Below are 21,186 nucleotides of genomic sequence, written 5' to 3' on the forward strand. Positions count from 1 at the left end.
CCAACCTCTCCCTCTCATTTTTATCCGACCTTTCTCTGTGTGCCCTAATGGAAATCAGCTCCCCTCTAACCACCACCTTCAGCGCCTCCCAGACCACTCCCACCTGCACCTCCCCATTGTCATTAGCTTCCAAATACCCCTCTATGCCCACATACTTCCTCCTCCTCCGACAGAAGCCCCACATCTAACCTCCACAGCGGGCGTTGATCCTTCCCCTCCCCCAGCTCCAGGTCCACCCAGTGCGGAGTGTGGTCCGATATGGCTATCGCCGAGTACTCCGCCCCTACCACCTTCGGGATTAGCGCCCTGCTAAGGACAAAGCAATCAATCCGGGAATAAGCCTTGTGGACGTGGGAGAAAAACGAGAACTCCCTACCTCCCGGCCTCATAAACCTCCAAGGGTCCACCCCTCTCATCTGGTCCATGAACCCCCTCAACACTGTGGCCGCCGCCGGCCTCTTACCCGTCTTGGACCTCAAACGATCCAGGGCCGGGTCTAGCACTGTATTAAAATCTCCTCCCAATATCAAGACCCCAGTCTCCAGGTCTGGGATCCGGCTCAGCATGCGCCGCATGAAGCCTGCATCGTCCCAATTAGGGGCATACACATTGACCAGTACCACCTGCTACCCTTGAAGCCTACCACTCACCATTACGTATCTGCCACAGCTATCCGCCACCACACTCGACGCCACAAACGACAAGCTCTTTCCCACCAAAATCGCCACCCCAGGTTCCTCGCATCTAACCCCGAATGGAACACTTGTCCAACCCACCCTCTTCTCAGCCTCACCTGATCCGCAACCCTCAGGTGCGTCTCCTGGAGCATATCCACGTCCGCCCCCAGCCCCTTCAAGTGCGCCATCACCCGGGCCCGCTTCACCGGTCCATTCAGCCCCCTTACATTCCACGTGACCAGCCGAATCAGAGGGTCTTCCCCCTCCCTCTGCGCCGGTCAGTCATAGCTCTCCCTCGGCCCACCACGTGCCCGCAGTACCCCCCAGGCCCGTTCCCCACAGTGGCAGATTCCCCTCCCAACCCCCCATCACCAACAGTTCCCTTTCAGCCCTTCCAGCAGCAACCCGGTCCCCCCCCCCCCCCCCCCCCCAAAGCTAGGCCCCCCCCCTAGCTGCGTTACCCCTCTTGTCATACTTCCGTAAGTCAGCCAACTCCTGCTGACCCCGGCTGCTCCCGCCTCCCCAGCGACCACCCCCCGGTGTGACACAGCCGCCATTCCCCCGCCCGGTGCCGGCCCCTCCCACTCTACCTCCAGTGCGGGAAAGAAGCCCGCGCTTCCATCTGAAACCCCGCCCCCAGACCCAAAATGCGGGAAAGAAAAGGGCGCGTGACCCAACGGGCCCGCAATACAGCTCCCCAGCCCTCCACCAGTGAACAAAGGCATCAAAATAAATAATTGAACAGCCCCAAAAAGCGAAATAACAAAAAGGGATCAACAAGAAAAAAGGAAGAAAGGAACCAGAGAGGACAATGCCTCCGGACAATATACATCAGTCCTCCGCCCCCCCCCCCCCCCAGTCCTCAGTTCGAGTCCAGCTTCCCTGCCTGGACGAAGGCCCAGGCATCTTCCGGGGAGTCAAAGTAGAGCTGGCGGTCTTTATAAGTGACCCAGAGGCGTGCCAGCTGTAGCAGGCTGATCTTCACCCCCTTCTTGTGGAGCACTGCCTTCGCCCGGTTAAACCAGCCCTTCTCTTCGCCACCTCCACACTCCAGTCCTGATGAATCCGGATCTCTGCATTCTCCCACCTGCTGCTCCTCTCCTTTTTCACCCATCTCAGCACACACTCACGGTCAACGAAGCAGTGAAAACGAACCAGGACCGCCCTTGGCGGCTCATTCGGCCTGGCCTTCCTCAGCAACACTCGATGGGCAACCTCCAGCTCCAAGGGCCCTTGGAAGGACCCCGCACCCATCAGCGAGTTCAGCATCAAGGCCACATAGGCCCCCAAGTCTGAACCTTCCAGCCCCTCCAGGAGGCCCAGGATCCGCAAGTTCCTCCGCCGCGAGCGGTTCTCCATGTCCTCCATCCTCGCTTGCCATTTCTTGTGGGGCACCTCGTGCAACTCCACCTTCACTGCCAGGCCTAGGATTTCATCCTCATTCTCCGAGGCCTTTTGCCGTAACTCGCGGATCTCTGCACCCTGAGCCGTCTGAGTCGCCATAAGCTTGTCCAGTGAGGCCTTAAGCGGTTCCAGGAGCTCAGCTTTCAGCTCTCTGAAGCAACGCTGAAGCAGCTCCTGCTGTTCCTGCGCCCACTGCTGCCGGTTCCCCGCCCACCGCCATCTTGTTCTTCCTGCCTCGCACCTTTCTCTGCTCCAAAGCCGATTTTTTGACCGCCCTGCTCCTGGTCCAGTCCATCTACCGGCAAATGATCGCAGCAGATGTGTTCCCCCACCGGGAAAGGTCCAGCCAGCGCCACTACGGGCCCTTAAAAGAGCCCAAAGGACCGGAAAAAGCGGGAGCCACTGAACGTGCGGCTTAGCTCCACATCACCGCAACCAGAAGTCCCAGTGTGGCCAGCATGACCAGGAGGACCACCGTGCAATGCCAGAAGAAGACCAATAACCTCCATCAAGTTACCACCTCTCTCCTGGCATCAGATCAACCTGCCACTCCTAAAATTCCCAAGCTCCCCCTCTCAACACAGAAACTGGCTGACACCTCTCACCCTCTCCACACTGATCGTCAAGTTTGTCCCTCTGCACCCCCTGGCATCCACCCGAACAATACCTTCATGTCCAAGTACGGTCCCACACATGCCATCTGCTATAGAGCCCCCTGACCCATAAAGCGCGAGGTTCACAATGCCCTCTCTTTGTCCCCACAGGAGAAGATATCCCATAATGAACAGGAAGGGAGAAGATATTGGGGGGTGGGGGGCAGAGTACCAGAGCTCCAAGTCCTCACCCCCTATGAGGAACACACCCTGGGGATTGTGGGTTTGACGGAGGAGAGAGCAGTGACTGACAGCGAGGTTGGCCTACTCCACAGAGTTGAGGATGCACTAACCCTTCACCCCGGTGACCTGTCTCAAGCGAGTCGTTCAGGTCAGACAAAATTATCCTGCTTTCTCACTGACCGCATGTCCATTGTCTCGCAGGATCTCCATCTCATGAGGCTGGGCCATCTGGAGTCACTTGCCACCCCCTCGCGCCACCCAAGAAACCACCTCGGAGGAGAGCTCCGAGGAGACCACAATCGAGGCATCAGATCTATCACCCCCACCTTCCACCAGCGCAGAGACAAACACCACGGTGGGCGACATTGGTGGACAGGCTTCTGGGGCACAACCTAGTGAGCACCACGCAGTTGCTGATGCACATCAGGTGGAAGCAGGAACATCCAAAGGAGACAGCAGTAGGAGGTCTGCTGGATCCCTGAACTCAGCTGTGTCCCTGTCAGATGCTGAGCCACTGGAGAAGGTTCTCCCAGATAAGACACAGCCGTGATATTCAGGAGGGGATATCAGGTACAATCCATCAACTGCGCAGCCAATTGGAGGAGTCCCAAAGGCTTTGGTTGCAGGAGATGTTGCCGACAATGCGTGGTATCAACACATCTAGGGTGGCGACCGCAGTGGATAGCGTGGAGCACGACAGCCCTGCCTTGAGCGGTGGTGGTTGAGGGCTTCAACATCAAGTCCTAGTCGCACAGGTTAACATTGTTGAGGCACTCCAGAGCGTGGCCCGGTCACAGAGGGCATCAACACCATGGTGCAGACAATGGGAAGCTCACTCCAGCTGCCCCTCCGTCCCATGGAGAACTCAGGGTCCAAGGGCACCATCACGGAGGAGGAAGTGCTGGAGGCCAACCCAGGGCGATCCACCAAGGAGACAATGGCAGTCTCCAGTTCTTCCAAATCTACCCCTCCTGACAGTGGCACATCTCAATGGCAGAGGGCAGAATATGGTAGCACAATCACTCCAGTAAAACTAGTAAGTTGGCTATACCCCCCAGAGCCTAGGCCCTCCAGAGAAAGTTCACCAAAGGCATTAATGACCATAGGGCATGGAAAGCAGCAGTGGCTTACACCTCTGATGTGCATCCTGGGACACACCTGGACATAGCAATAGGCCATGAAACACAAAAGATCAAGGAGAGAGAGGATCATGGGAGGGGGATTGAGCTGACGGACATAGCCTCGTCGATGTGAACCTTGTGTGAATGAAGACCTCCCAAGTCCTTTGGGTGTGCTGGACCCTTGTCGCTACCTGGCCTCCATCCAAGGCTTCTCCTGCGGCTCCTCCCCAGCTGTTGTAATTGTACAGGGTTTTGGCGAGGCCACATCTGGAGTATTGTATCCAGTTTTGGTCTCCTTATTTGAGGAAGGATGGGGTGGCATTGGAGACAGTTCAGAGGAGGTTCACCAGATTGATTCCAGGGATGAAAGGGTTGAAGTATGAGGGGAGATTAAACAGTTTGGGCTTATACTGGCTGGAGTTTAGAAGGATGAGCAGGAATCTGATCGAGGTATATAAAATACTAAAAGGGGTTGATAAAGTAAATGTTTCCCCTTGAGGGGCAATCTAGAAAGAGGCCACAGATATAGGTTGAGAGGTGGTAGATTTAGAACTGAAAGGAGGAAGAACTACTTCTCGCAGAGGATGGTGAATTTGTGGAACTCACTTCTCCATACTGTGGTGGAATCTGAGTCATTAAATTTTTTCAAGAAGGAGACAGATATATTTCTAATACAAAACAGGTAAAGGGATAGGAGAACAGGTAGGCAAGTGGATTTGAGAATGGGAAGAGATCAGCTGTGATGTGATTGAATGGCAGAGCAGGTGTAAAGGGCTATATTGCCTACTTATGCCTCGGATTCCTATGTCCTCCAGCCCCTCCTGGAACGCCTGCTCCTCAGATGAGGCCGCATGTCCACCTCCGCCAGCATATTGCCCTGCTGCTGTGACAGGTTGTGGAGAGCACAACAGACCAGGGGGGGATGGTAGTCTCCAGTTCTTCCAAATCCACCCCTCCTGACAGTGGCGCATCTCAATGGCAGAGGGCAGAACATGGTAGCACAATCACACCAGTAAAACTAGTAAGTCGGCTATACCCCCCAGAGTCTAGGCCCTCCAGAGAAGGTTCACCAAAGGCATTAATGACCATAGGGCGTGGAAAGCAGCAGTGGCTTACACCTCTGATGTACATGGGGGGGGATTGCAATGCACCGCCAGAGTGGACCAGGCATTGGAACCACATTTTGAGTCGTCTGATGCACCACTCAATGACAGCAGGAATGGCAACAACATGGGCCTCATTATATCAGGTCTCTGCCTCGGTTTCATTACTCCGCACCGGCGTAACCAACCAGGACCTTAGCAGGTACCACTGGTCTCGCAAGAGCCAACCAGTCATTCCGGGTGGTCCTCAAAGAGCCCGGGGATCTCAGAGTGCCCAAGGATGTATCTGTTATGCATGCTCCCAGCGTAGCGTGCACACATGTGCATGATATGGAGGCAACAGTGCCACACAATCTGAACATTCAGGGAGTTGAACCTCTTCCTGTGAATAAAGAGCACTCCCTGATGCCCTGGTACGAGCAAGGCGACATGTATGCCATCTTTGCCTCCTGGACTTGCGGCATCCCAGCGATGGTGGAGAATCCTCTAGCCTGGGTGTCTTGATGGGCTTAGTCTAGGTTGAAGGTGATGTAGTTGGATGCCCGGACATACAGGGCATCCGTGACTACCCAGATACATCTGTGGGCTATAACTTGAGAAATGCCGCACAGGCCTCACTCAAGCCTTGGAATGTCCCGGTTTCATAAAAGTTCAGGACTGCGGTGATCTTCATGGCCACTGAGAGTGAATGACCTTCTCCTCCATGGGTGCCATGTCCACAGGGATGTGGCACAGGTAGCGCACTGCCTCTTTGTTGAGACGGAGTCTCTTTGGCACAAGCTGTCTGTCATCTCATCGAAAGACCAACCACACCTGTACCATGGGCCGTCGCTGGCATCCCCTCTGGGTTCCTCCTCGTCCTGATGCGCAGCTCCCTGCACTTGGGGTGGCATCTCCAGCCTGCATTGCCTCTGCAGTTGCCTTCTCTGACGTCTGCCTGCTTTGGCTGTCACCAGCAACGCGAGGGCAGCCTCTGCGGGATCAACACCAACAAACAATATTTAATCTGAAAGGAATTGGAGGAGAGATCTCGACAATCTGTTGGGGCTTCCAATCCAGGACCCTCAAATCCCACAAGGCCATCCCGCCCCACCCTTTCCATGACTCTCCGCCTTCTCTCAAAGTGCCGTCGAGCAAGTCAGTTGCGCTAGGAAACCTTGCTCTGCACACTCACTCCTGGCCACATCAGGAGCCCCTGTACCCCAGACCTCTGCCAGGAACATTAGCGAGGCCGTGCTCTGATGCCTGCCCTGATGCCCACACTTAGCTTTTGGTCACGAGAGCCTAGTTCTTTAGTGATTGATTGTTGGCAGCTGCCTCTATGGTGCTGATACTCCGAGAGTTCAGGCTTCAAGGTTTCCATGAGATGCTGTACACTAATCATCCTCTGAGGCATGGCATGTGTACCCTGGAATAGGCACTTAAGAATATTTTGTTCAACAAACGGTCAACAGTAGTAACAAAGATTTGAAAATCAATTACGTGACATTCCAAATATCGCACTAACCATGAAACAACAAGGAAACGTCACCGTTCCATATTAGTATACAAAACTATATCAGCTCATTTTCACAAAAACAAACAAACACACGGTATCACACCTCGCAGGTTCCTTAACAGAAACAGAGGATAAGCCGGAGAATGTGTATCATGTCCAGAACATTGCCGTAGAAATGACCTGTCCATTAATGTGTTACTTATTCCAAGTATCAGTGGGATTCTCCGTACAGGAGCAACAGGCCCTCCCACACGACCCAATCTCACCCGAACCAAATCCTGTCACCTACATATTCCTCTGGTGCTCAAGGTGCAGTTGACCATCCTTGACTTCCAGCGGGTTTAACCCGCGGTGACGTGCCAATTAGTGCACCGGGTCCCACAGCGTCTTCTTGCTTCAAACTAGATTGCCTTCTGGACCCATACATTCCCCTGAACCCAATGTTCCAGGATCCAGGTATCTTATAAATAATTGTCCTTCTTTCCAATTACTGAAAAGGAAGGAAACAGCAACAGCAGCCTCCAGGCACTTGCACCCACAAGCAGCAGCAAGCAGCAAACACAGCTAACAGCTGTGAAGTGCTTTCACAACAAGGCTAATTTGTCATTTGCAATATCCGTCAGCTGTGCAGTTAGATGCTGCTCACAGTCAAGGGGAATGAAATTGATTTTTAGCATTGAAGGCACACCAAGCCTCTGTCCTGGAAGTGTTTGGTAGGCCAGATAGGTTGCAGCTGTCGTTCCCCCTGTAATGGGTCTCCACAATGTTTAAAGATGGCTTAAAGGCCTCACAGACTCGGAGCCCTGACCACCCCCGGCCCAGGGGCAACCCCTCAACCTGGAACGCTTCAGCCCCCACCAACCAAGCCCAACCACAAGGGTCTCCCCCACCCCTCCCTCCCCCTAATGAGATTGAAATTAATTCAAATGAGGGTTAATGATATGCTCGCCATTTTATGGGCGTGATCTAGAACTTGCCATCGGGAACGGGCTGGGTAAACTGCAAACTGGTTTAGCTAGCACCCAGTATAAATCTCGATTTTCACCTTTCCTGCTATTTACCCGGCATGCCCAGACCGGGCCGGGTATAACGGGTTGGTTGAATTGTGCCCAAAGACCTGCAAATGAGACTAAAGCTGAAGCTCATGGAAATGAAGGCGATTTTTTGAGCTGGATAGAAGATTGGCTGAGGGAAAGAAGACACAGTGTCGGGATACTGGGCAGGTACTCCTATTGGCAGGATGTGGTTGCGTGGTATCAAACAGGAATGTGTGTTGGGGCCTCAACTAATTACTGTATTTGCAAGACTGCGCCTGATTAAGTTTAAAGTAGTGCACAGAACGCATATGGCCAAAATAAGCATGAGTGTGTTTCCCCTTCCAAGGTGAAGGACGGATGTGATCAAGGGGGGGGGGGGGGGGGCGCGCGATTTACACACACGTTTTATTCCTGTCTGAAATTGGGAAAGTGAGCGTGGCGTCGGGTCCATTGGGGATCATATTTGGGGTATCAGATGAGCTGGGAATGCAGGAGGAGAGGAAAGCTGATGTATTGGCCTTTGCCTCTCTGATAGCCCGGAGAGGACTTTGCTAGGGTGGCAGGCGACGGCGCAAGTGGGAGATCTGTCGGAGATTCGGCAACTGGAGAAAATTAAGTACGCCATTAGGCAGTGGAGGAGGGGTGCTATCCAACGTGGGGCTGTTTATATCCTTCTTCAAGAATTGGTAGTCGTCAGCAAATAGGGAGTTTTGGGAGGGGGGGGGGGGGTGGTTTGCAAAAATTTAATCGGGGCACACAGGGTGCAATGGTGGGTTGTATGTCTATTATTAAAATTGTATATAGTTGAATGAGTGTTGTGCAGATTGTAAAATGGAAAATATCCTGAATACAAATATTTAAAAAAACTAATCTCTGTATTGATTAAAGGAGTCAGATGATAGGGTGAGGAACCATGGGCTGGATTCTCCGGTTGCCGATGGCAAAGCCGCGTCCGGCAACCGGCTGGAGAATCAGAGTTCCCGACCAAATCGGGGGCGGTGCCTCTTTCGCGATGCTCCGCCCCCTCCAAAGCGGCCTGAGGACCGCCCCCCGATGCTCCACCCCCAAGGCTGAGTTCCCGACGGCGTGGGACACGTGTGGTCTCACCCGTTGGCAACTCGGCGTGGCGGCTGCGGACTCAGCTGTGTCACAGTCAGGGGAGGGCCGATCAGGGAGCGGGGGAGGGGACACTGTGGGGGGGGGGGGGGAGGGGCGCGTCTGGGGCGCACGGGCCGGGTCTGCGAGCTGCCGCTGCCATGTAGCACAGCCGCTGCAGGCCGCCACCGTGCGCACACGTGGCATTTCTCCGGGGCGTATCGGCAGCTAGAACCAGGTGCTCTACGCTGCTGGCTTGCTAGCCCCCATTGAAACAAGGAATCCGTGGCTGTTTTGCACCATTTTTTCTGGCGTAAAACGACCCTGTTCTTATGCCAGCATGTGGACATAGCCCCAGAATTAGAGAATCCAGAGCCATATATCCACTGACACAATGATCCCTGCTACCTTCTTTAAACAAGGGAACAATACTCGCCATTCTCCAGTCTTCTGGAACCTCGCGCGCGGTCAAACAGGATATGAAGATATCTGTTTAGGCCCTAGCTATTTCTCCCCTTGCCTCCTGCAGTAACCTGGGATAGATCCCATCCGGCCCCGGGGACATGTCAACCTTAATACAATTTAGGTATACGCGACGCTTCCTCCTTTGATATACTGATGTTCTCAAGAGTGTTCACATACCTATCCCTGACCTCAACATCCGTCACGGCCAATAATAATTTATATAAGAGTGGCTGAATTGCACTTTATAGTTGAACTTAAGAGATCAAATAGTGCTGTGCTTGCATAATGATTGCTTTTAGGAAATATGTAAAGAAAACTCAAGAAGCCACTGTTACTTTAAAAGCTGTTAGGGCAAATCTGGAGATTAATATCAAACACCAATAGTGACGTGCAGTTAGAAAACAAAATTGCACATGTTTGGATTAGGGGGCATAAACCAAAGCACAAAATAGATACTCCACATAGAAATCAAGGCTGCTGGATATTCTCAAACTTTACAAAACTAAATATTTTCAATAATATAAAAAGTACACAATATAAATGTTTACATTTATGTGGGTTCACGTGTACTAAGTAAAAGTAAGTAACGTCACCATGGTCCCAGTGACAAAAGGCTGCTTTCCTCTTTGAGGGAGAGAGCTGATTGGTGGTGATTTAACCTGAGTGTCACCACACCTCAGGTGAGGGGCAAGGTTGAGAAGGAGGGCTTCATGAATAACCTTAGCCGGTACAGGAATTGAACCCACACTTTTGGCATCTCTCCGCATCCCAAAGCAGCTGTCCAGCCAGCTGAGCTGAACTGATTATGGCAATAGTTCCTCGTTTCCTGCAACAATGCTGAAAAATGCGAAGGCTTCTTTAGCAGTACTTTGACCATCTAGAGGAACAAGGCCTGCAGGTGCCTGGGAATTTCACAGTACCCTGACTTGGAAATATATCAACATTCCTTCATCATCGCTGGGTCAAAATCCTGGAATAGCCTAACTCAAAGCTTCACCTCACCATACAGGATGCTGTGATTTAAGTGGCAGCTTACATCATCTTTTTAAGAGCAACTGGGGATGGGCAATAAGCTGGGTTTGCCACTCACATCCACATTCCACGTATGAATTAAACAAAAAAACAGACTGCTGCTAATTGTGGGTTTTTTTATGTTTTCAAATGTTCTGCTTGAGGATGATAATAGTCTTTTTCTTTCAGTTTAATCCTATTATGTTTTACTCCCTTTCCTCTTTCTCCACCCTCCTCCCCTTCAGTACTAAGCTTAGATTCCATATATTGTCTCAGTTCTAAATATTACAGTAATTTTGATTCCACACTACCGCAATGGTTTTTTTTTTGGAATTTTCCTTGTTCTCAGATCAGTCTGTGCAATGCTCATTCATCCCTGGGTGTCATCGACGGAACCTTTTTTTGGGCTGGGGATTTTATGAAGAAATATGTATTGACTACATTTCACTCATCATCAAATGCTGGTATTCATTCAAACTAGTTTACATAGAATCACATGGTTGAAATACATATATGAGGGCCATGAATTACGAATGAAAAAATATTTTCGTAAAGCCATAGAATTTACAGTGCAGAAGGAGGCCATCCCTAGTTGCTCTTAAGAAGATGATGTCATCGAGTCTGCACTGGCCCTTGGAAAGAGCACTCATTTAAGCCCACACCACCCCTGTAACCCTACCTAACCTTTTTTGGACACGAAGGACAATTTAGCATGGCCAATCTACCAAACCTGCACATCTTTGGACTGTGGGAGGAAACCACAGCACCCGGAGGAAACCCACGCAGACACGGGGAGAACGTGCAGACTCCGCACAGACAGTGACCCAAGCCAGGAATCGAACCTGGGACCCTGGAGCGGTGAAACAACTGTGCTAACCACTCTGCTACCGTGCTACCCCACTTTGGGGACTAAGATTTGGTGGTTGGTAGAGGCAGTTTGCATTCCCTAATGGAAAACATTAAAATGGTTCACCTTTAAAATAGTGCTAACAATCTAAAATCTGCTATAATTAGAATTAATTATGTAATAAGATGCTTTCCTCATGAGATGGCACAACACAAAATTTGGTTAAAAGTATAAGCAAATTTCATTCACTTGGGGAAAAAAAAATGACATATTGCTATTATTGTATGTCAAGGCACGAGTGCTAATTCTCAGCACATCAACTGCTTTTACTGACAAGATTGGAGAGCACTACCTAGTTAATCTATCAGCTGTCAACTTCACCATCACTAAAGCATAACTCAAGCTACAGGACATGCCACTAACCCCTTTTTTCTATAAGATGTTATATTTGCATTTAATGGAGTACCACAGTCAATACAGCCACAGAGCTGAATGTCGGTGCAGCACATATTCACCTCCAACAGTAGTCTGTTTTGACCAACAGATAGCTGAATGCTATTATAGCAATGTGGACACAGTGGACTGAACAGCAGTGCTTCCAAAAAAGAACTTTCCCTCACCTACCCAAATGTATTCTGACATCTCGTTTTTAACAGGGAGTATTTTAGCTTCTGTTGGTATGTATGCAAGTTCACATGAGCCACCCCTTTACCAGGTTAAATTTTAATTTGAAGAACGTTACGAATTTACAAATGGCTCTGGCCTATATATTTCTGGAAACGTAGTTTAGAATTTTGAATAAGAGTTTGAAGAAATTTGTTACAGATAAAAAACAAAAGGAATACATGTTGTTATTACGGTGGTGTAGATTGAGCAATGGATAACTGCTTGGATGTAAATTTTGCACAAGCTAACTACTCAGATACTGCAAATGCAAATTTCATGTATTCTAGTTAGAATACAAAATCTGGTTAGAGGCTTTTCCAGTTTAGTCAGAACTTCCCCCGAAATAGATGACTCTAAGCCAGACCCAAAATTACAGTTCTAACTTTAGCACTGTTCGTGGTCACTGTTCCGATTTGAAAATGACTCTTTTAGGGAATTTTGCTATCAATTTTACCAGCATGATTTTGCCTAGTTGGAGCCCAGCCTGCAAAGTGCAGTAAAAATACTCAGGTCCATATTCACACCTGTGAACACCCAGATGGTAATTTCAGATTACAGGTTGCTGATGGAAGACGCTGAGCAAAGATAGTATGTGTTTCAGTTGGGTGGGGGAGGGGGGGTGGTGTTGGGGTGGGGAGAGTGAAAAGAGAAGAGGGAAAAAGAAGTTTAAAAAAAAGACAAAACCAAGCCAAAAACAAAAAGCGGCACGTCACTACCTGCACCTCCTAGCAGTAGTTACAGAACAGCAATAGAAGAGGCTTGGGGAGCAGGTCGCTTTCCCACCTTCTCAGCTGGGCAATAATACATGCGTGGGGGACCTAAAAGAGGGGTAAAAATAACTTTTAAAATGGGGACAAAAATTAATATAAGTAAAGTTATGTAGCACTGCGTTGTCACATAAACATGAACAAAACAAGGAAGAGAAGAAAGAGATAACCAAGTGTATCTCATGCAACTAAAAATTGGTTTGTCATCTGCAAACAATTTAATTTTTAAAAATAAAGTAAATGCATTCTAGGCGCATAGAAAGTACAACAGGATGTTCTGCTTAACTAGATTGTGATGGTGTTTATCTGTATCCTCTGTATATTAATCCAACTTTTGTTACATAGATACATAGAAGATAGGAGAAGGAGGAGGCCTTTTGGCCCGTCGAGCCTGCGCCGCCGTTTATCATGATCATGGCTGATCATCCAACTCAATAGCCTAATCTTGCTTTCTCCCCATAGCCTTTGATCCCATTCTCCCCAAGTGCTATATCTAGCCGCCTCTTGAATATATTCAATGTTTTAGCATCAACTACTTCCTGTCGTAATAAATTCCAAGGCTCAACACTCTCTGTGGGTGAAGAAATGTCTCCTCATCTCTGTCCGAAATGGTTTACCCTGAATCCTCAGACTGTGACCCCTGGTTCTGGACACACCCACCATCGGGAGCATCTTCCCTGCATCTACCCTAGTCCTGTTAGAATTTTATAAGTCTCTATGAGATCCCCCCTCATTCTTCTGAACTCCAGTGAGAACAATTCTTTCTTAAATGTGAAGTTTTGTTTTGCTTCAATCAATAGCTCTGGTGGTACATTCTACAGCCTCATAATCCTCTATGTAAAATGTTTTGTCTGTTTCTGGTGCTCTTCCGGAGCTCTCTGTCGTTTTGACAGTTTTCAATTTTCTGGTCCCGTCTCCCCTTCACCCCTCCATCCCCCACCAGGATGGTCTTAAGGCTCGCCCCTACCTCCTTGAATGGATGCCCAAATGGTTTCCATCCTCTAACCGTCTTTGCCTGGCTGAACCTGTTCACACATCTCACAACTTTGTCTTTATTTTCACTCACTTTTTCCAAAAGGTGTTGCTATGGGTACCCATATGGATCTTAATTCTGTTGCCCTTTCTTGGGTTATTTGAAACTGACTTGTTGCAATACAACTCGCGTCCCTCAGCATTTTGTCAGTACAGTGATGACTATGCTGCTGTAGCTCCTCCTCTAGCCCGGAACAGGAAAACCTCCATCAACTTTGCTTCCAATTTTCATCCTTTTCTCATCTCCACATCATCATTCATTTCTGACTCTTCCTTTCCTCAACTTCTCTGACTTTGTGTCTGGGGAAAGGCTATCAACAAATATTCAATGTATGCCCACTTTCGACTATACTTCCTCACACTTTTCATCCTTTAGGGATTCCATTCTGTTCTCAGTTTCTGTCTATGCTGCATCTGTTCTGATGATGCAACCTTTCATCAGTGCTTCTGATAGGTCTTCCTACATCTTGAACTGAGGATCCGCCCCAAACCCCTGCCATAATGGGTGTCAGGACCCTCGCTTAGATCCTGGCTGGCATTCACCACCATTTTGACTTGGAACTATATCACCGTTTCTTGACTATTGCTGGATCAAAATTGTGGAACTTCCTTGCTAACAGCACTATTGGTGTACCTACACCGCATGGGCAGCACCAGTTCCAGAAGACAGCTCACCACCACCTTCTCAAGAACAATTAGGGATGGGCAACAATGCTGGCCTTGCCAGGCATGCCTACATCCCATAAATAAATTTTAAAAATGCATTTGTACCCTATAATTAAAAGGACTCCGCTCTAGTACATTCATTGCGTGTGCAAAACTCCCTATATCAAGTATTACTTATTCAGATGCATTATTCTCATTATTGCCATTAATTTCCTCAGAACTATTTTCTTCATTTGCCATTTCAAAGATTCTTCCTCTTCGCTGCTTAATGATACAGCATTTTATTAATTTTTCTTTGGGCAATCTTGGAACCTATTTATCCATTTGAAATGAAAATGAAAATCGCTTATTGTCACGAGTAGGCTTCAATGAAGTTACTGTGAAAAGCCCCTAGTCGCCACAGTCCGGCGCCTGTCTGGGGAGGCTGGTACGGGAATCGAACCGTGCTGCTGGCCTGCTTGGTCTGCTTTAAAAGCCAGCGATTTAGCTCAGTGAGCTAAACCAGCCCCTGTGAGCTAAACCAGCCCCTAAACCAGCCTCAGTTTTGTCTTCTGTTGATAAGAGCCAAATTTGCTATCGGTGTTTCCATCGCCATTCTGTCGGTCTTTAATTCTTCCGTACCTGCACATCGGGCGGAACTCTCCGCTCCCCCGCGGAATCGAGAACGCCATCGTGAACTCGGCCGAGTTTCACGAAGGCCTCGGAGGCTGCTCCTCGCACCTTATTCACCCCCACCCGGGGGGCTAGGAGCGGCGCTCCGTAACTCTCGGCCACCGGGCCTCGACACTTGCGTCAAGGTGGCACGCCGAGAATGACGCGACGGCGGCGCCTAAGTGACGTCAGCCGTGCATGCGCAGGTTGGCCGGCTCCAACCCACGCATGCGCGGCTGACGTCACGACGGCTAACGGCTCCAACCCACACATGCGCGGTTCCAATCATCCTCTCCGCTGCCCCGCAAGACGTGGCGGCTTGATCTTGCGGAGGGGAGTGTGTCGCTTGGAGACGCCGGCCCAACGATCGGTGGGCACCGATCGCGGGCCAGTCCCCTCCCGAGCACGGCCGTGGTGCTCACTCCCCTCTCCGCCCCCCACAAGCCACAAACGAGCATTTGAAGCCCATGTTCACAATGGCAGTGACCAGGTGTGGTTGCCGCCGTCGTGAACCGGTCGGGAATGTCAGGCCGCTCGGCCCATCCGGGCCGGAGAATCGCCGTTCACCGTGAAAAAAACGGCGAGTGGCGATTCATCCGAGCGGGGGGTGGGAGAGCGGAGAATCGCACCCATGGTATCTGGAATATTTCAAAGCCTCTTTTCTTCTATTCTTTGTGACATCACTGGAGGCATCATTTATTCCACGGACGTTGAAGGTAATGACTGTTTCTCCAGGAAGTCTATAAAAGCAACAAATATCTGATCCAACCAAGACATCTTCTCGGAGAACTGGATGCTAATTGGGATCAGTTGCCTCTCCATATAAGACACCTCAGTATAATCTATTAACTTAAAGGTTAGTATAGATACAAGAATTCCCAAATTTAATAAATTGCACAAAAGGTTGCCAAAGTTCAAGTCCTTGACATACTCTTTCATGGAATGACTGTTTGCAGAAAGCTATTAAATTTTGATCAGGCCTCATTGGCATTTCACAGGTCATCGAGTGTGAAAACCTTTATCGCCATTCAACTGTACAGCATTCATCTCAAAAAATGCTTTACATTTTTGATTTTACTTGATGCAGCAAGGGGCAACACAAAAATGATGCTTAATGTTTATCTTTAGAGTAATTACATGCTTCCTTATCAAGCTCATTCTTTACCTCGTCATGCGGCTCAAATTCCGGTAACATTAGAGGACAATTGTACCCTAACAATTTAGGGTTGCTTTCTGTCATTTTACACAGTAGCTGCTGGGATTTTAGTTTATTGCTTTCCAACCTTGAGGCAGCCATTCACTGCTATCATGCTAGAACTCTAATAGCCAGATGAAGAATAGAGCTGAGCCCGAGTCTTCCTGTATTTACAATCTTTTATTTACAGACATAAATTATTTTAAGCTTGTGTACATCCAACCAACATGTTCTTTCAACATGCTCTTTTATTTTTGAGCACTTGCAACCCCAATTAATGTTCACCACCTGAATACAACTAAACACTCAATTGGTATACCCTTAACAGCAATGACCACCAACAAACATAACAGAGGGCAGGTGGTTGCGCAGTTGTATTGTCGCGGATAAGTAATCCAGGGTAATCCTCTGGGGACCCCAGTTCGAATCCCTGCATGACAAACGGTAGGATTTGATTTACTGGCAGCTCTCTCGCCCCTGCAGTGTCAGAAGCTACTGCGGACAGGACTGGGACTGCATGTAGCCCCAAAGCCTATGTCCTGGATTTCCAGGAAAAGGTCACTTTTGGAGTCTCAGCATAGGGAAGGCAGGGGAGGCCTGGGCTGAGGTAGTCAAAGATAAAAGCAGGCTTCTGGCACAGACGCCCTCCCACCTTTCCGAATCAAGGCCGAAACCTGATTATTTTCGGGCTTCCCCCATATCTGTGAACTCCTTCCACCTGCCAAAAAATTGAGGTTGGGTGGGAAATGACCCTTAAGTGGTCAATCATTGGCCGCTTAAGGGCCTCAATTGGGTTAAGGGTGGGCGACTATCTAAGACCTTGGCTGGGATTCTCCCCTACCCTGCGAGGCGGGGGGTCCCGGCGTGACGTGAACCACTCCGGCGCCGGGCCTCCCCAAAGGTGTGGAGGTCTCCGCACCTTTAGGGGCCAAGCCCTCACATTGAGGGCTAGGCCCGCGCCGGAGTGGTTGGTGCTCCGCCGGCTGGCTTGGACGGCCTTTGGTGCCACGCCAGCCGGGGCCGAAAGGACTTTGTCGCTGCTGACGTCATCCCCGCGCATGCGCAGGGAAGGGGGTCACTTCCGCCTCCGCCATGGTGAAGGCGGAAGGAAAAGAATGCTCCCACGGTACATGCCCGTCAGCCGATCGGTGGGCCCCGGCCGCGGGCCAGGCCACCGTGGGGGCACCCCCCGGGGCCAGATCCCACCCCGCCCCCTCCCAGGACCCCGGAGCCCGCCCGCACCGCCAGTCAGGTAGGTGTTTTGATTCCCGCCGGCAGGAGAGGCTTGACAGCAGCAGGATTTCGGCCCATCGCGGGCCGGAGGATTGCCGGGGGGGCCCGCCGACTGCGCGGCGCTATTCCCACCCTCGCCGAATCTCTGGTGGCGGAGAATTCGGGACACGGCGGGGGTGGGATTGACGCTGGCCCCCGGCGATTCTCCGACCCAGTGGGGGGGGGGGTCGGAGAATCCCATCCCTTGTCCGGCCCAGGAAAAATTACTTAACAGTTGGGGTGGGCGTAAGCCTAGCGGGAAGCCCATTCGATCTATTTCATGCTTACACCCCGCTTACCAACTTGCTGGCGGGAGAACGTAAAATTAAGCCATCACTCTTTTATCAGCAATATTCAAGTTCTGTACTACCAAACAAGTTGGGAATACCTGCTAATCCTGAGCATGTTATCTCCAGCACGGGACAATAACAGCATAGGAGATGTGGGGCGGGAATCTCCCGTACCCGGCGGGGCGGGGGGTCCCGGCAGGATGGAGTGGCGTGAACCACATCGGCGTCGGCCCACCCCAAAGGTGCGGCAGCGTCTAGGCCGGCGCCGGAGTGGTTTCCCCCACCCCCCCCAGCCGACGTGGAAGGCCTTTGGCATGGCGCCACGTCAGCCGGGGCCGAATGGACTCCACCGTCTGGTGCGGGTCTGCGCATGCGCAGGAGCGTCAGCGGCTGCCGACGTAATCGCGGCGCATGCGCAGGGGGTGGTTCACCTATGCGTCGGCCATCGCGGAGTCATGGAGGCTGACACGGCCGGCGCGTAGGAAAAGAGTGCCCCCACGGCACAGGCCCGCCTGCGGATCGGTTGGCCCCCGGGGCCAGATCACCCCCCCCCCCCCAAGGACCCGGAGCCCGCCGGCGCCGCCAGGTCCCGCCGGTAAGAGACCTAGTCTAATTTACGCCGGCAGGACTGGCAAAGAACCAGCGGGACTTCAGCCCATCGTGGGCCGGAGAATCGCCGGGGGGGGGGGGGGGGGGGGGGGGGGGGGGGGGGGTTGTGAGCCGCCGCCGACTGGTGCGGCGCGATTCCCGCCCCCCCGAATCTCCGGTGCCGGAGAATTTCGGCGGCCGGCGGGATTGACGCCGACCCCCGGCTATTCTCCGACCCGGCGGGGGGTCGGGGAATCCCGCCCGTGATCTGTTATGCAAGTCAACTCTTAGTGTGATTATAATACTCCATATTGTCCCCACCACCATAAAATTTAATCTATGTTTTAAAAAATGATCCTTTCTAAACCTCTCAGTGCCTTTCCTGCATCTTTAAAGATGCTCCTTAAAACCTACCTCTTTAACCAAGCATTTGGCCTTCAGCCCTAACATCATCTTATGTGACTTGCTTTCAAATTTTGATTTAGAATGCCTTGCATGTGCCTTGCGACATTTGATTACATTAAGGGTATTTTACAAATATAAGGTTGTTGTATACAAGGTTGCACAATATGAACGCACTGATAAGTGTACGTACGACATTACTTGAAAAAAAAAACACAATTAGGCTAACATTTTGTAGTTTGACTAGTACCATTTTTATCACAGTAAACAAAGTCCATAATTTCTAATTTCATGATGGATGATGACCAATACTACACACAGTAATTTGATATGAACAAAACAGCACACTTAAGAGTCCATTATTAAGGATGAGATTGTGGAGGACTTGGAAGTGTATTGATTGGATTGGATTTGTTTATTGTCAGGCGTGCCGAGGTAGTGAAAATTATTTTTCTGCGAGCAGCTCAATAGATCATTAAATACATGGAAAAAAAAGGAAATAAAATAAATACATAAGAAGGCAACACAAGGTACACTATGTAACTACCGGCATTGGGTGCAGCATACAGGGGTGTAGTGTTAATCAGGTCAGTCCATAAGAGGGTCATTTAGGAGTCTGGTAACCACGTGAAAGAAGCGTTTTTTGAGTCTGTTCGTGCGTGTTCTCAGACTGTTGTATCTCCTGTCCGATGGAAGAAGTTGGAAGAGTAAGCCGGGTGGGAGGGGTCTTTGATTATGCTGCCCGCTTTCCCCAGGCAGCAGGAGGTGTAGATGGAGTCAATGGATGGGAGGCAGATGTGTGTGATGGACTGGGCTGTGTTCACGACTCTTTAAAGTTTCTTGCGGTCTTGGGCCGAGCAGTTGCCGTACCAGGCTATGCTGCAGCCAGATAGGATGCTTTCTATGGTGCATCTGTAAAAGTTGGTAAGAGTTAATGTGGACATGCCGAATTTCCTCAATTTTCCTGAGGAAGTATAGGCGCTGTTATGCTTTCTTGGCGGTAGTGTCGACGTGGGTAGACCAGGACATATTTTTGGAGATGTGCACCCCTAGGAATTCAAAGCTGCTAACCATCTCCACCTCGGCCCCGTTGACGCTGACAGGGGTGTACACAATATTTTGCTTCCTGAAGTCAATGACCAGCTCTTTAGTTTTGCGGGCATTGAGGGGTAGATTGTTGTCGCTGCATCACTCTCCACTAGGTTCTCTACTCAGCTCCTGTATTCTGACTCGTCGTTATTCGAGATCCGGCCCACTATGGTCGTATGGTCAACAATCTTGTAGTTGGAGTTGAAACCAAATTTTGCCACGCAGTCACGTGTGTACAGGGAGTATAGTAGGAGGTTAAGTACGTAGCCTTACAGCGCCCCGGTATTTAGGACTATTGTGAAGCAGGTGTTGTTGTTCATTCATACTGATTGTGGTCTGTGGGTCAGAAAGTCGAGAATCCAGTTGCAGAGTGAGGAGCCAGGTCCTAGGTTTTGGATCTTTGATATGAGCTTGGCTGGGATTATGGTGTTGAAGGCGGAGCTGTAGTCAATAAATAAGGATTCTGATGTCTGATGAATAGGCAGGGGCTGGTTTAGCTCACTGAGCTAAATTGCTGGCTTTTAAAGCAGACCAAGCAGGCCAGCAGCACGGTTCGATTCCCGTACCAGCCTCCCCGGACAGGCGCCGGAATGTGGCGACTAGGGGCTTTTCACAGTAACTTCATTGAAGCCTACTCGTGACAATAAGTCATTTCATTTTCATTTTTCATTTAGGAGTCCTTGTTGCCGAGATGCTCTAGGGATGAGTGTCAGGCCAGGAGATGGCATCTGCTGTGGACCGGTTGCGGCGGTATGCGAATTGCAGTGGATCAAGGTGTTCTGGGAGTGTGGAGGTGATGCGCTTCATGGCCAACCTCTTTAAGCACTTCATTACGGCAGAAGTCAGGGCCACTGGATGGTAGTCATTGAGGCACGTTGCTTGGTTCTTCTTTGGTGCCGGTATGATGGTGGTCTTCTTGAAGCAGGTGGGGATCTCGGAGCGGAGTAGGGACAGGTCAAAGATGTCCACGAACGCCTCTGCCAGCTGGTATGCGCAAGCTCTGAGTGCATGACCAGGGATCCCGACCGGACCCGTCGCCTTCCGAGAGTTCATTTTCAGGAAGGCCGATCTGACTTCGGAAGCTGTGATGGTGGGTATGGGTGTGTTATGAGTTGCTGGGGCACTTGACAGCGGATCGTTGGTTTCCTTCTCAATCCAAGCACAGAATGCATTGAGTTCATCGGGGAGGGGTGCGTTGCTGCTGGAGATACTGCTCGGCTTCGCTTTGTAGCCCGTTATGTTGTTTAGACCTTTTCACAACCGCCAAGAGTCTGTAACGCTAGTCTGTGACTCTAGCTTGGTCTGATATTCTCTCTTGGCATCTCGGATGGCTTTGCGGAGGTGGGTACCTGGATTTCTTGTGTAGGTCAGGGTCGCCTGACTTGAACACCTCAGACCTGTCCTTCAGTCGGGAGTCAACCCCGCGATTGAGCCATGGTTTCCGTACATTGAGGAAACGTACATACTGCTTTGT

At 50.4% G+C, this 21,186-nt stretch overlaps 1 protein-coding gene across 4 annotated transcripts in view; it reads right to left on the reverse strand.

Moving 5' to 3' along the window:
- Positions 1-21,186, reverse strand: part of tpp2 (tripeptidyl peptidase 2) — a 189,453-nt gene that overhangs the window by 24,106 nt on the left and 144,161 nt on the right. For 2 of the 4 annotated variants that reach the window (XM_038818143.1, XM_038818142.1), the window contains one exon: positions 12,477-12,578. The exons of the other annotated variants lie outside the window; for them this stretch is intronic. In XM_038818143.1, coding sequence (XP_038674071.1) covers positions 12,486-12,578 — 93 coding nt within the window. In that variant the 3' untranslated portion in view covers positions 12,477-12,485. The remainder of the gene's footprint in view (positions 1-12,476; positions 12,579-21,186) is intronic. 4 annotated transcript variants of the gene reach the window in all.

The sequence above is a fragment of the Scyliorhinus canicula genome, chromosome 14, assembly GCF_902713615.1.
Source record: "Scyliorhinus canicula chromosome 14, sScyCan1.1, whole genome shotgun sequence".
NCBI lineage: Eukaryota > Metazoa > Chordata > Chondrichthyes > Carcharhiniformes > Scyliorhinidae > Scyliorhinus > Scyliorhinus canicula.